The sequence below is a fragment of the Anas platyrhynchos genome, chromosome 15, assembly GCF_047663525.1.
Source record: "Anas platyrhynchos isolate ZD024472 breed Pekin duck chromosome 15, IASCAAS_PekinDuck_T2T, whole genome shotgun sequence".
In the NCBI taxonomy this organism is placed as follows: Eukaryota; Metazoa; Chordata; class Aves; order Anseriformes; family Anatidae; genus Anas; species Anas platyrhynchos.
This window is the reverse complement of record NC_092601.1, coordinates 8,947,191-8,962,030: the sequence shown is the minus strand read 5'-3', so window position 1 is coordinate 8,962,030 and position 14,840 is coordinate 8,947,191. Positions and strand designations below refer to the sequence as shown.

The following is a 14,840-nucleotide window of genomic DNA, read 5'->3' as shown; positions in this document are numbered from 1 at the left end:
GCTGCCCCCATCGCCTGACTCAGTGGGAAAAGCTGCGGGCAGGGGGCATGCGGCCAGCACGAGCGGGTGACCGAGCCCCGAGCCCCGCTGGGTGGGACAGGGGCAGGTGCTGGGCAGGAGCCAGCCTGCGGGGAGGCCAAAGGATGTGAAACCACCCAGAAACACAGCGTGCCACGGCCTGCCCACCCCCATGCACCCTCATGTCCCCAGGCGCTGTGCCCACCAGGGCTGGAAGCATCACCGAGCGGTACCACGCAGAGCGAGACCACCAAAACCACCGATAACTGAGGTCTCCTCTCTGCCCGGAGCGTTTTATTAGGAGTGAAAGGGCTGCACGTGCCCCTGCAGCCAGGAGCAGGCCCCCGCATGGCTGCCTCCTCCCTCAGCCCCGTGCCTCAGAGCCCCCCCGGGTGAGAGCGGTGCTGGCAGCGCTCAGCCGCGTCCCTCAGGTGCTCAGGGCAGTCACACCAGACATCACTGTGGGGAGGAGGACCCCTAAAAATGGGATTCTGCATTCCCTGGCTGCCCAGCTCTCGAGCCCTGCCTCAGCACATGCCGTGCCCTGGGGCTGGTGGCGTGCCCTGCCCGGGGCAGCAGCTGTGCAGGCAGCCAGCAGGGAGGGAAGGGGAGCGGGGGTACCTCTGCCTGGTGCCCCCAGCACCCCAAACCAGCCCGCAACTTCCCAGGGGATACAACACGAGGCTGCCCGCTGCCTGGTGTCCCAGCACCCAGAGAGCTGCCGGGCTCCTCACGGGCAGTGCTGGAGGCAGGTGCACGCCACCCTCTGCACCTCGCCCTGCAGGGAGGCATTGGCCAGCGTCACCAGGGGCCTGCGGGGCAGCCCCCGGCCAGTTGCCATGCTGGCCACCTCCCCGGGCAGGAGAGCCCGACTCCAGAGGGCCAAGCCGGCCAGCCGGCCCACAAAGGCTCCCGTGGGGCTGAATCCCGCTCTGACGTGGCCCTGCAGCTGGCCTAGGACCAGCGACCCACCAGCGGGAATTTCATAGCCCTGCTGGAAGCCAGAGCCGGCGGCCAGCAGCCTCCTGTCCATGTAGAAGCGGTACTGGCCCCGGCAGGAGGACCAGGAGAGGCAGAGGTGGTGCCATTTGCCATCCAGGAGCGGTGTCACCGGGAGCTCCCGAAACGCCGTGTCCCCGATGACGAAACGCATGGATCCAGGGTCCTTGTCCTGGCCGTGCACGGCCACTTTGCTGTCCCCATCCTCGCTGGCGTAGGACAGGACGGTGCCGAGGCTGGGGGCCGGGGTGAGCACCCAGGTGCAGAGCGACAGCGCCCACAGCCCCGCGGGGAGCCCTGGCTGCAGGATGGCCGCGCTGCTGGAGGAGGCGCTGGGGAAGAGCAGCACGGAGCCCACGCCGCAGGCTGGAGAGGGACAGCAGCGCTCAGCCAGGGCTGCAAGGACAAACGTCCCTGGTGCTCCGGCAGGGGCCATGCAACCTCTGTAACTCCCGCTGCAGGATCTGAGTGCAGGCCTGTTTTAAAATTCAGCTAAAGGGCGCAGAGCTCTGCCTCCTGCCAGCACTGGGGCTTGAACACCCCCCACACACACACACTCTCACCCCTCTGTGACCGACACCTACCTGTCCCCAGCTGCTCCTGGGGGCCCGTGGCCGTGGCAGACAGCGCTGCTGTGACAGCCTGAGCATCACGAAGGGGCTCTGTGTCCTCCATGGGCACCCCAGTGGTCCCAGTCTCCACCAGCAGCCGGTGCCCTTCCTCCTGTGGCCGCTGCCTCGCCTTCAGAGGCTGAGTGCTGGCAGTGCTGGTGGGCACGGAGCCCTGTGGCTCTTGCTGGGTGCGGACCGTGTCCCACAGGCTGTGTGGCTCAGCACCAGCCTCAGGGTGAGTGAGGAGGTGGTGCTGGGGGGTCAAGGCACCCACCGCCCCCTCCAGCCGCTTCACCCTGCGGTGCAGCCGCCGGCCGGCAGCAGCCAGGCGGGCCAGCTCGGCACCCAGCACGGCCTGGGCTGCGTTGGCCGCCTCCGCCTGCTCTGCCAGCACCTGAAACCGCCTGTCGATGTTGTAGGAGATGTTGTAGTTCCTGGCGATGCTCTGGAGATGGCTCAGCGTCACCTCCTGGAAACGGCGAAACTGCAAGGGAGCGGGGTGAAGCAGCCGCCCTGCTGGATGAGCCCACGTCCATCCTGCTGGGGCATCCTCCCCCAGGGACATGCGATGCTGCAGCCCCCCCGGGCCATCCTGGGCACCCACCTGCTCCTCCAGCACCCGCAGCCGCCGGAGTACGGGGCCAGCACGGGCTGCAGGTACCGGTGCCTGGGACTGGCCACCCTGGAGGAGCAGGAGCAGGAGCAGGCAGAGGGGCAGCACCGTCCCCGCCATGCTGCTGCCGGACACCATCTGCCCACACAGCACGGCCGGCCCCAGACTTGGCCCCTGTGCTGCTCCCCAGGGCAGCCGATGATGAGGTTCACAGGCGGTGCTGCCGAGGCCAGCCCCGGGAGCTGCTCCCTGCCAGCTGCCCCGGCATGGCCGTCCCGCTGGGAGAACCGGAGCGGGGCAGGGCCGGCAGGGCAGGGCAGGGCAGGACAGAGCGGGGCAGTGCGGGACAGGACGGGATGGTGCGGGGTGGTGCAGGCCCATGGGATCACAGAGTCATTAAGGTCGGGAAGGATCCCCAAGGTCACCGGGTCCAACCAGCCCCAACCACCACCATCACCCCTAACCCTGAGCAGGGGGCGTGGCTTAACAACAAGGGGGCGTGGCTTAGCGGCAATGGGCGTGGCCTAACGGAGGGGGCGTGGCTTATCGGGGCGGCCCCACCCCCAGGCCCCGCCGCGTCCCCTTGACCCCTCGGGCTGGAAATGGCGGCTCCGGGCCTCGGCCGCTGCATGGCGCGGACAGGTGCGGGGCACAGCGGGGCGGGGCCTGCTCTGCCCGCGGGGATGGGGTGGGGGCGGCCTCGCCACAGCCCCCCGGGGGTTCCCTTCACCCCCCCCCCTGCGCGTCGCGGTGTCCCCACCCCGGGTCCCCGTGCCCCCTGGTGTCCCCTACACGTCCCGTGTCCCTATACCCCCCATACCCCCCATAACCCCGTACCCCCATATCCCCGTGCCCCCCAAGCCCCCCGCACCCCCCATATCCCCATACCCTGTGCCCCCCACCCTCCCCATACCCCCCCCATCCCCGTACCCCATGTCCCCATACCCCCCCATGTCCCCCCCCATTGCCACCCCACCACCCCTCTCGGTGTCCCGGTGCCCCCCCCCAAGCAGCAGCTCCATGGGGCGCAGCCCCCCCTCACCTCACCCCCCCGCCACCCCCAGGCGTGCTGCCCCTCAGCCAGGCATGGGGCAGAGCCCCCCGGCTGCCCCCCAGCCCCCTGCCCGCCCAGCGCCGCGCCTTCAGCAACAACAAGATCCTGGTGGAGCTGGACGAGAGCGCAGGTACGGCTCGTGGCACCGGGCAGCACCGTGGGGAGCAGGGCTGGGGACGGGGGTGTCACGGGTGGTGGGTGCTCGGTGTGGCCGGGAGCCCCCCACAGCCCCCGGGTGACACCGTGGGGTGCCTGCCGTGGGGTCCCGTGCCCGAGCGTTGTCCCCCTGGTGGCCTGGCCTCGTCCCCATGAGCAGAGGAGGAGGGAGCAGCAGGGTGGGGACACCCTGAAGGTAGGTGGCTGGCTTGGGATGCGTGGCACGGCCACCACCGGGACGGCTGTGGGCTCATGCCGGCTGAGCTGGGCTCGCGGGCAGATCCGGGTACAGGGGCCCTGCCCTTGGCCCCAGGGCTCTGGGGGCTTTGTAGAGAAGAGGGTTGAAAAGGTACGGGGTGGGGAAAGTGGGAAAGCAGGAAGGCAGGTGAAGCACCTGTCTCAGGCAAGACAGGTGAACGTGTGGTGCGTGCCGCCATGGCAAGGGGTTTCTGATGTCTCTGTGTTTACCATGGCACAGGTGTAGCTACGATGAAGTTTAAGAGCCCTCCGGTTAACAGCCTCAGCCTGGACTTCCTCACCGAGTTTTGCATAAGCCTGGAGAAGCTGGAGAACGACCGGGCCTGCCGGGGCGTGATCCTCACATCCGTACGTGCTGCCCCGCGATTGCAGTGCGAGCTGCAGGGCAACTTGGCAGCCACGGGTGCCCTTCCCTTGCTCGTGTCTGGCCCCCTGGCTCCCCGGTCCCTGGCATCAGAGGAGCAGGAAGCAGCTTTAATCAGCTCTGGGAGCAGGGGCAAGGGATGCTTGAAAGGCCAATGGGTGTTTCCTCTCTGGCCTTTTCTCCTGCAAGAATAACAACAAAGTATTGTCGTTTGGCATTAAAGTCAAAGCTGCTAATCTGCAAACGTGACAAATCCTCTGAGATCTCTTGAGCTGCCCAGGAGGTGCTGGGGAAGCCAGAACGTATTCTCAGATGTGATGTGGGTACGAGGTCATGCCCGGGAATGGGACCGGGCAAATTTTGTGCTGCGTGGCTGTTGAACCCACACAGGGGCTTTGACGATGAAAAATCTTGGTGCAAGCAAAGAATCCCAGCCCTGCAGGATGTGGTGGTGTAATGATCCAGGCCACAGGAGCATTGGGGAGATTGCTTCAGTACCCCAAAAGGCCCTGTTAGGCTTAACTAGAGCATCCCCCTTCCACAGGCTGCCAGGGTATAGAGGGTTAAATGCTAATCTTGGTCCTGTTTGTGTTCTCCTGATTTCAGGCTGTCCCCAAAATCTTCTCGTCCGGCCTGGACATCACCGAGATGTGTGGGAAGAGCACGGAGCACTACGCTGAGTTCTGGAGGGCCGTGCAGGAGATGTGGCTCCGGCTGTACAGCTCCAACGTGGTGACGGTGGCTGCAGTCAATGCAAGTCCTTTACACCTGCCTTCCCAGCCGCCCCGCGTGGCCTGTCGCTTGCTGGGCTTGTTTGTGGGGTGTGGGCAGGGACAGCCAAAAAATCAGGCTTGCAAATGCTGAAACACAGCATTGGGATGCCCGGGATACCGGCAGGACGTGGCGGTAGGTTTGACTCTGGGTACGCTGCGCGTGCTGCAGAGGTGTAGCAGTGCCCCGGTGGTGTTGGAGAGCTTGCACAGCACTCATGTCTGGGGGGCTCGGACCCCGATGTCCTTGGCACAGCAGTGCTTTTTGCAGCAAGAGCCATTCCCGGCCCCAGGAACCCATCTGGAAGCCCGTCCTGCATGCTGGGGAGCCAGGAGGAGGGCTGTAGGCTAGTGGTAAAGCCCAGGGGGGCATCAGGGGCTGGTGAGAACCAGAGGGGCCCAGCAGTCAGGGCAGGAGGAGTCCAAAGGACGCCTGTCACGTGCACACCATCTGCTTTCTCTCAAAAGAGGCTCGTCGGAGTTGCCCAGGGTTGTTTGTCTGGCTGTTGTGCTGCTGGAGGGGAGGAGATGGGGAGGGAGCTGTGCAGTGGTGCAGAGAATTACCCTTTGGGCAGTGGTGCTTTGGACCCTGGGTGGTGGAGTATGTCGTTAGTCCTTTTTTTCACTGGCTTTTGCTCCTCCAGCGATAGCTCTTGGCCAGCAGGGAAGTGCTCCATGGACACATTATCCACACGCTTTATTTCCATTTTTCAGTGCAGTGAAAACCACGAGTGCTTTGGCAGCTCGTGGTTCTGTCTGCCAGCAGGCTGCCTTTGAAGGTGGCTGGGTCTCTGACCAGCATCCCACAGGCATTCTATGCAGGGCTAAGCCATCCCTGAGTCACGGCTGAAATGGAAGCTTTATAGATGGATGGTGTTACAAAGACCTTGCGCAGAAACATTTCTGTGGCATTGAGGGTTACAAAATCATAAGAAAATGCCATACGACGTCTCCACTGCAGTGTTTGCAAGTGGAAGTTATACTTTCTCTGCAGGAGTCTGTAAACTGAAGAGCAAAACTCAGTGGGAACAGATCAGTTAATTAGATTTCCAGGCTGTGGAATGCAAGAAACAGAGAGTACTAGGGGAGAAAAGAAAAATAGATAAACTCTGGTAAGCATATCAGAAATCTTTTCTAGTGGCTGTTCTAAATCAGGTGGCTGAAATCTTGGGGAGGGGGAAACATCTGCTCTGGCCATGGCAGCTCTGTCACTGTACGGCTTCCCTGTTCTGGAGAAAAGGGGCACGCGGACATTTGTAGCTAGAGCACGGGGGCTGACCTAGACTCACTCCTTCCTTCTTGCCAGGGGTCCAGTCCGGCCGGAGGCTGCCTCATTGCCTTGACGTGTGACTACAGAATCATGGCAGAGAACCCCAAATTCAGCATTGGCCTGAACGAAGCCCAGCTGGGCATTGTGGCTCCCTTCTGGTAGGCCAGTGTCTTTCGCTTCTGTTGTCATGAGTAGGTCTCCAAAAAGAGTTCACAGGGTTTTTTAATAAGCTTTAAGTGGCCGCTGAGATGTAGTTCTGTGTGTCCTTCCCAACAGAGTGTTCAGGTAGTGGCAGCTGCAGCCCGTGCGGTACCTCAGTTCTTTGTCCTGTCCTGTAAGTATCCGAGAAGTTTTCAGGCTGTGGGACGTTCTGACACCCTGTTTGCAGCCTCCACCTGCAAGGATCTCAGTCCTGACTCCATGGTCAGCTCTAAAACCAGTGCTGGGAGATCTCTGTGGTCACGCTCGGACTGGGAGTGCGCTTCTGTACCTGCAAAAGCTTTTCCTCCCATCTCTTCTAGGTTTAAGGACACGTTTGTCAACGTTGTGGGACACCGAGTTGCTGAAAGCTCCCTCCAGCTGGGCTCCCTCCACCCTGCACCTGAGGCCCACAGGATTGGCCTCGTGGACGAGCTAGTGCCAGAGGAGAAGCTGAAGGACAGGGCCACGGCTGTCATGCAGCAGTGGCTGGCCCTTCCCGGTAAGGGAGGCACCTCCTGGGCAGTGACCGAATGCAGAAACGGGGATTTGACCCGTGTAGGAGGGCCAGGCATTGAGGCTGGGAGCTGTGTATCTGTTGGAACTGGAGGTGTAGGTGGCTGGGAGGTAGGAAAGCTCAGCAAAGCAGTCCAAGCAGCCTTGGGCTGTCAGGGATGTGCTTGGCACACAGCAGGACGCTCTGCTGGGTGCGCAGGGCGCTTGCCTCCAGCTCAGCTCGCTGTGCCAGCACTGCTGAGCCGAGCCGGAGGTGCCTGAGCTCCAGATTCAGGCTGGATCCCTGTGTTTGGCAGCGGGGGTGTTAACCCAGCGTGTGAGCTAATCCTGCTCTGCTGGAGGGAGAGGAAAATCCTGCAGAGCTGAGGGAAAAGGGTGGGGGTGCCTGGGTGGCTGCCAGCCTGCCCGTCGGAGGAGCGGTGTGGATCTGAGCGCTCCCACAGCTGAGGTGGAGCTGGGGGTGTTAGGGCAGACTGAATGCAAACAGCACATGCACGTGTGGGCTGCTCCATGGCTCCTGGGCCAGGAGAGGGCTCTCCACGGGCCACGGTTGGGTTTGTTTTATCCCATTGTGTGCCTCCTCTGAGGTGCTGCAGTTGGGTGCAGCTTCGTGTCACCCTTGGTGCTTCATTCTATAGAAATCTGAATGGAACTGGGCAGAAATGGGCAGGCCCCAGGACTGTCACTTAAGTGTCCTGGTTTTGGAAGAGGGTCCCTAAACATCTCTCTGGCCCTGCTGTCTTGGTGTTAGGGTGAAACCAGTTGGTCCTCAGCCCCTGAGACTGGGGAGCATGTCTCTGCTGTGCTCTCCTGTGGCTTGCGGGAGGCACCATGCAGGTCCTTCTGCAGAGCCCTAAGTCACAGCCAACAAGAGTTTGTCCGGGTGAAGATACCCACGAAGGTGCTAAAGCCATTTTGGGTTCTCAGTATGTGGGATTTCACCCTCATTTCACGGTTCCTGTTGCCACACTCCTGTTTGCAACATGTGCAATGTGTTTGCAGCTCGTGCAGTGTGACAGATTTGTGTCTGCATTGTTGCACGCAGTGCGTGAGCAGGTAGATGTGTGCTCGAGGCCTTGGCTCCAGCACCCAGCGCTGCTCCAGCACCATCCCCGTACCCCTGCTGAATTGTGCAGGCTGCAGCAGGGATCGCAGCCCAGAGCCTGCAGCTGGTGGGGACGATGCTGCTGGCTTTTGTATGGCATGCTTGGCATGAACAGAATGTCTTGCCAGAGGTCAAAGGGGTCTGGGCTGGGAGAGCTTGGAGCCAGAGCAGTTTGAGGTAACAGGATTTTGTTCAGTTCCTGCTGTCCTGAGCCCAGCGACTGGAATTTGGGTGCAGGCTGGGCTCTAGAGGGCGCAAAGAGAAGGAGGGTGCACAGCTCGCTCTGTAATTTGTCCCAGGAGATCAGCCATTTCCCCATCAAGGGATAGAGTTCACAATTTATTGCATGAGAATGTATCCAGTTCAGCTTCCAGGCAGGTTGTTCTTACACCTTTCCCTGCTGGTTTAAAGACCCCGCCAGCCCCGCGGTGTGCGCTGCCTCTGCTTTGGAGGTCCCAGCCCGTGGTGACAGGGGCCGAGAGGTGGTTGGTAACACTGGGGGCCGTGCGTGCCCCCCAGCCTCGCTCTCCTCTCCACAGACCATGCCCGTCAGCTCACCAAGACCATGATGAGGAAGGCAGTGCTGGACCGCCTGGTGGCTCACCGGGAAGAAGACGTTCAGAACTTCATCAGCTTCATCTCCAAAGAGTCCATCCAGAAGTCCCTCCGCATGTACATGGAGATGCTGAAGAAGAAGAAGGGCTGAGGAGCCAGCCAGCTGGGGCTCAGTCCCAGGAGCGTTCGTGACCCTCCAAAGCACTGCAGTAGCTGCAGACTTCCACACTGAAGCCGTCTGCAGTGTCAGTGCCTGGTGACGTGCTGCCTGCTCCTGTGGCTGCCCCAACCGACCCTTCCCGGTAGTCCCCATAGAGTGCCTGACACCACTGCTGCCTTCCCGAGAGCGGGGAGAGCTGCTTGCTCAGCTCACCCAAGGAACAGGCAGGGAGAGTCCTGACAGCACCGCAGCCTCAGCCTGCAGGTCCTTGGCCGTCCTCCCTCCTGTCCAACAGCTAATTGTGAAAGTGAAATTTGTCAATAAAGTCTTTGATGAGGTAGGGATGGGTGCTTTGTTCCTCAGCCTGTCTGCAGTCCTTCCTGGCTTCCTTCTTGGCCCCTGGTGGACCGGGGGGGCTGTGCTGGGAGCCCCGGGGGCTGGCTGTCAGCCTTCTGCAGACCGTGCTTGGGAGCAGCCCCCGTGCAGGGCTCGTGGATGGGGCTGCAGAGCGCCTTCCTGGGGGTGGTCCTGGGAGCTGGAGCTGGATCGTGGTCTGCGGCCGCAGGAGGAGCTCACGCCATCAGCTTCACCTCGACGGGGTAGTGGTCGCTGACTGCCAGGGCCTGCAGGAGGGCGAGAGGCAAGGAGGTGTAACGGCAGGGCTGGGTGAGCCCTGATCCCTGGTGGGGCAGCTCTCACCCCTGTGTGAGACCCTTCTGCCTGCTGGCGGGGGACAGGATAACCCCAGCCCTTTAGTTGTGAGGTCCTGCTCCTGCCATGCCCGGTCCTGCCCATGAAAGGCCACAAAAATGCTCATCTCTTCACCACAGGGACAGGCAACAACCCCAAATTCCCCCTCTTGTTTCCACCCATGGGTCCCCCAGCACCCAGGGCTCCACGTTGGCTGGATGTGGGCGGCTGCTGTGCCCCGGGAGGGCAGTGTGAGGGGCTGCGTGTGTCTGCTGGCGTCCCCACAGCCTGGCACGGGGCAGGGACAGAGGTGCCATGGCCATAGTCACCTTGGGCTGCTGCCGAGGCTGCTTTAAACCCACATTTGAGCTGACACTCAAATGCAGCAACTACCTTGCTGCAGCTGGGCTGCCTAATCCTGAGCAAACGCTGGCAGCCCCGCGGTGTCAGGGTGTCTTTGCTGCACCCGGAGCTGCCTGGGGCAACTTGGCTTCACCGCCCCGGGCAGCTCTGGGTGCAGCAAAGACACCCTGAGCCCCAGTTCGTGATCCCCACTCACCTCCTCCTGCTCCAGCTGGAAAGCACGCTGGAAATTGTAAACCGTGGCCGAGTTGGGCACGATGCTCCTCTTCAGCTTGGCACCGCACACCACGATCCTGCGGGGGAGGAACATGCGGTGGGTGCCACTCCTGCCCCTGCCGGCAGGGTGGGAGGAACAGGGGGGCCCCAGGGACCACAGTGGTGGTGCTGACCTGTCGTAGGTGCAGTCCGACTTGCCCACGGTGGTGTCGGAGCTGTCGGGGATCAGCCACTTGAAGATGTCGCTGGTGCGCAGGCGGATGGAGGCCCAGTCGCTCGGCTTTACGTAGGCACAGTCGGCATTGAAGTCCCCCAGGAACACGATGTTCTGCGGGAAGGGGGGCACGGGGGCTGATGGTGGGGCTGCCTCTGCCCCAAAAACCAGCCGTCCCAGTCCCCAAGCCGGCCACCGTGCTCATCTGGGAGCGGGGACCCGTGCCCAGGGCGCGGTGCTGCCGGGGGTACTCACATCGGTCCCCCACTTGTTGAGCACGGCCAGGTAGACGTCGTAGAGCGCGTCGATCTCGGCGGCAGCATCGTGCGGGGCCGAGTGCAGCGGCACCATCACAAACTCCCCTGCCTCTGTGGGGAGAGGGAGGTGTGAGCCTACACGGCCACAGCCCCACGGACACCCCCCTGTGCTTCCTGCCCCCAATAGGGGCTGGGGACCGTCCCCGCCTTCCCGGCACTCACTGGTGCGGGGCGCTGAGACCCTCAGGATGAAGGGCTCCCGGCTGAAGATGTCCTGCGGGTCCTCGTACTGGTAGGTGTCCACCACCGACACCACATCCGTCCTGCGGGACCAAGGGGACAGTGACACTGGGGCTTGGCCCTGCCGTGGTGGCTTTGGTGTCCTGAGCCCCAGCAGGGCCATCCTGGCCCCGGTGTCCCCTCCGTGGCACCCAAGGTGGGACAGCAGCGTGCCCACCCCGTTACCTGTAGATGAAGAGGTACATCTCCTTGTAGTTCTCCCGTCCCAGGGGCCCGCTGATCTCGTAGTCGTACGGGGCTGAGGACACGCTGCAGAATGCAAAGGACAGGCAGTGACGTGGCTGTCACGGGGCTGGCACAGCCCTGGGGTGGCCCTGGCTCTGCCGGCCCCAGGGGCACTGCAGCCGTGCCGCGGGGGGCACCGTGAGCCACCGGCTGCCCCAGCGCCGCGTGGTGACCCCCAGCTGGCCGCGGGCTCCGTCCTCCCCACGCCCTGGCAGGACGCGGGGCTGGTCCCTGCCTCCCATTGCTCTGCGGGGATGCTCCCCGTCATCATTTGCATCCTAGTTAAATGAGGTTAATTGGCTGCCGCAGGGCCCGGCGTCACCCTCGCTGCCGCGGTGGCTTTGTGGTGATGCCCGAGGGGGGATCGGGGCCGGGTGTACCTGCACAGGGGCCTCCGCCCCGGCCCCAGCCCTCGCCCAGAACTGGGTCCCCTGCATGCCCGTGGCAGCCTGGGCTACCTGCAGCTTTGTGCCCATGGCAAAGCCACCTCTCTGCCCCATGGATTTGTCAGGTTTGGCCACGTGGAGCCCCTGGAGAGCCCCGGTCCCACCGCGCACCCTTCGCCCCCACCCCTTCATCCCCAGCCTCGGCTTTGCCCTGTCCTGTTGCATTTTTCAGACTCAGTGTGACAGTTTTAGTTCCTTTCCGTCTCCTGCATTCGGGCGTGGTTTCAGCTTCCACCAGGGTTTTGCACCACTTGCACCCCGTTTCCCCCTGTCTCACCCCCAGCGGCTGCTCAAAGCTCCGGCACAGTGCCCAGCGAGCTCCAGGCTGTTATTTCACAAAGCTCCAGCATTTTCCCTTATTCCCCTTTCTGCAAACGCCTTGCTTTCCCTGCCTAACGCCAGCATTTTGCTGCCGGGTGGCCCCAGCCCCGGCCCTGCTGGTACCTGTTGAGCTGCTCCATGAGCTCGGTGACGGCGCTGAGGTCGGAGTCGCGCACCTCCTGCACCAGCACCACGTCGTAGCGGCGCAGGACCTGCGGGGACAGGAGCGATGGCAATGGCTCGGGGCGCTGGGGTGGTGAGCAGGGACCCCACGGCAGCACTGGGGTGACCCACGCATCCCTCAGTGCCGAGGCAGATGTCCCCAGAGAGGCTCAGGGAGAACACAGCGTGTCCCTGACATGCCCCACGTTGCCCTCCACCAAGCCAGGACATCCCTGGCACCGGGAAGACGTCCAGCCACAGCCATGTCCCTGGCACAGGAGCTGTGTTTTGGCTCTATGCACACAGCCCGTCCCCGCGCAGCACCAGCAGTACTCACGTTGATGATGACGCCCGCCACAGCCTCATCAGACATCTTGCTGTCACCAAACGCCTGGATGTTGAAGGCGCCGATGCGCAGCGTGGCGGTGGCTGGGCACACGAGAGCCACGGCCAGCAGGGACAGTGCCAGCACCGCGGTCCCCATCCTGCTGGGAGGGATGCTGAGCCGCAGGGAAGCAGCGATGGGAGCCAGGGTTTGCTCTGGGCTTGGGAATATGCTTCATATTTGGGGATAGAGTGAAGAAATCCATTTAGGTCCTTCCTATGTGCCATGCCACAGCCCACGGAGGACTGACACTGCTCCGCTGTGCTCGGCTGGGGCAGAAGAGCTGGATCTGGCCTGGGGCAGCCCGTGCAGCCAGCCCGGGCTGTCTGCTGGGTCACTGGTCCCAGAGGAAGGCGAAGCCCGTCCTGCTGCCGTGAATCAGCTGGGAAGCGCCTCTGCCCAGCGCCTGCGAGCCCTGGGATCACCCAGCTCCCAGCTCTGCTCCCCATGGGGCTGTCCTGCTCTGACTGCACGCTCCCCAGGCTGGTTTGCATCCTCCAGTTTGCTCACAGTCCCCTCTTGCCTCTGCTCTGCTGTTCTGCATCCTTAGACATGGCCACAGTCCCCCTGCATCCCCTCTGCCCTGGTGCTCCCCAAAGCTGGGAGCTTTCTGCCCTGGAATTGCACCACTCGATGCTCTTGGAAAGCAAAGCAAATCCCAATTCCAGCCATCCCAGTCCCTCCAGTTCCATGGCCAAACCATTGCCCACCCCACGGGGCTGCCCCAGCTCCCAGCCCATCGCGCCACGGCCACGAGAGGCACCAAGCCCCAGCTCCATCCTTACCTGTGCCAAGCGCGCAGCACCTCTGCCCTCCCGGCGGCAGGAGGGCTGTTTTATTCCCAGCGGAGGTGCTGGGAAAGCAGGATGAGTCGGACACCCCCGTGGGTGTTTTGGCACAGGTTTGGGCTCCTTCCCACGTTGGGAAACCAAAACCTGCACAGGGGCAGGGTGGGGCCGGCGTCAGCGCCTCTGCTCAGTGCCGTGGAGGGCACCCGGGGGGAGCGGCGGCAGTGGGGCAGCGGTGGGGCTGGGGGCACGCGGGGCTCAGGGGGGCTCAGGCAGTGCCCAGCTCGCAGTGCTCCTCACCCCAGCATGGTGCCGAGTGGCAGGGCGGGCGGCTGGGGGTGATGGCTTTAATGCAGGTGATTCAGACACGTAATTAGAGGGGACGTGAGGAAATGGCGGGGTTGTTCGGGTCAAGCCAGTCGAGCCATGGGCGCCACTGCGAGCCTCCGTGCAAGGGGCCAGCTGCGAGCCCCTGCCCCATCAGCCACCCCAAGCAGCCCCAGGACGCGGCGCTGCCCCCATCCCACTGGGGAAGCTGCGACATGGCTGGGACCGAGCCCCGGTGCTGGTGCTGGGCTGGCATCCCCAGGAATCCGGGCTTTGGGGCGTGCTGGTGGCGGGGCAGGTGCGTGGCCGGCAGCCGGGGCTGGGGAGGTGACGGTTCCTCATGGTGGGGCTTGCTGGGCTCCGGCACACTGCACTGGGCAGCATCCTCCCCACCAGTCATGGGTGAGTCCAGTGTCCTCAAACGCATCCAGGAATTCCTGTAGGATTGCTCAGCTCGGGCTTTCCACCATCCCTGCAGGCAGTGAGTGGCCCAGTTCCTTTGGGAGAAGCATTTCCTCTTCCAGCATCCTCCTTGGAACCTGGCGCCCCACTGCAGGTGCTGCCGGGACACGCGGGGGCTCTCCAGGTGCCAACCAACCTGGTGGGACCCCCACACCTGCAGGGAGAGGCCTCGTGCCCAGCCCGGGGGGGTTCCTGCGTCCTGTTCCCCATCGGCAGCACGCACACGGTCACTGCTTCCCCCCATGGGTCAATCCCCCCCGGCCAGGTGTCCTGCTGGGATGGGGCCCGTGCTCCCAGCACACGGAGTTCCTGCAGAACGGGACAAGGTGGCTCTGTGCCAGGAGCACCAAAACCCCTGGAAAGGCACCGAAACCCCCGGGAAGGCACCGCAGCACTGCGCCGGGAGCTGACTCACATCCTCCACCTCCTACCACCGTCACCGGAGCCCATCAGGCACCCTGAGGGCTCCAGCAGGACACAGCCCCATGAGCTGGAAGAAGAGCTGGAGGCATCCCGCGACTCAGCAAGGGGGAGGAATCCTGCCTGGAGCTTCCCAGGCCCTTCCCGACACCCTGCTCTGCTGCTTGCTCAGACAGGAGCTGCTCTTCCCACAGCAGGGAAATTTCCTGGACTCTCGACAGCAGCAGGGAGGCTCCAGGTCCCGGGAACCTTCCCGGCTGCAGCCCCCCCATGCCGGGGTTGCCCCATTGCGGGGGGACACCAAGCTCAGGGTGGGGGCTGGAGAGATGGGGGCGAAGCAGCTCAGCACCCCAAGCACCCACCAAGCCCATCGCCATGCTCCGGCTGGGGTTGCTTTGCCAACCATCCTCATGCCCTGGGGTGTGCCCCCAAAACTCGGTTTGGAAACATGGAAATGAGCCCTAAGGGATAGGGGGGAGGGATCACCTGTGTGTGGGGCTGGGGGCACACATGTGGGGCAGCCCCACAGCACCCAGGAGGGGGAGGTTTGAGTGTTTGTACGGGAGCACACGTGTACGTGTGTGCAGGAACTCGTGGGGACGCGGGCATGGGCACTT

At 63.3% G+C, this 14,840-nt stretch overlaps 3 protein-coding genes across 4 annotated transcripts; 1 reads left to right on the top strand and 2 right to left on the bottom strand.

Moving 5' to 3' along the window:
• Positions 1-169: 169 nt before the first annotated feature.
• Positions 170-2,749, bottom strand: PTX4 (pentraxin 4). 2 transcript variants are annotated; one of them, XM_038187045.2, is made up of 3 exons: positions 2,233-2,749; positions 1,602-2,112; positions 170-1,383 (listed from the first exon to the last, which is right to left on the bottom strand). In XM_038187045.2, exons 1-3 carry the CDS (start codon positions 2,620-2,622, stop codon positions 749-751), a joined length of 1,536 nt encoding a protein of 511 aa, XP_038042973.2. In that variant the 5' UTR covers positions 2,623-2,749; the 3' UTR covers positions 170-748. The 2 variants fall into 2 exon arrangements, with proteins under 2 accessions (XP_038042973.2, XP_038042972.2); XM_038187044.2 differs by having other exon boundaries at positions 1,602-2,749.
• Positions 2,726-8,987, top strand: ECI1 (enoyl-CoA delta isomerase 1). Its single transcript, XM_038187046.2, has 7 exons — positions 2,726-2,883; positions 3,306-3,425; positions 3,930-4,057; positions 4,680-4,826; positions 6,150-6,271; positions 6,635-6,813; positions 8,472-8,987. Exons 1-7 carry the CDS (start codon positions 2,844-2,846, stop codon positions 8,636-8,638), a joined length of 903 nt encoding a protein of 300 aa, XP_038042974.2. The 5' UTR covers positions 2,726-2,843; the 3' UTR covers positions 8,639-8,987.
• On the bottom strand, positions 8,704-13,300 carry LOC101803727 (deoxyribonuclease 1 like 2). The gene is made up of 9 exons (XM_038187048.2): positions 13,012-13,300; positions 12,179-12,398; positions 11,803-11,891; positions 10,853-10,936; positions 10,610-10,710; positions 10,386-10,498; positions 10,090-10,244; positions 9,897-9,993; positions 8,704-9,270 (listed from the first exon to the last, which is right to left on the bottom strand). The coding sequence occupies exons 2-9, from the start codon at positions 12,323-12,325 to the stop codon at positions 9,220-9,222; spliced, it is 837 nt and encodes a 278-aa protein (XP_038042976.2). The 5' UTR covers positions 12,326-12,398; positions 13,012-13,300; the 3' UTR covers positions 8,704-9,219.
• Between the last annotated feature and the right edge of the window lie 1,540 nt (positions 13,301-14,840).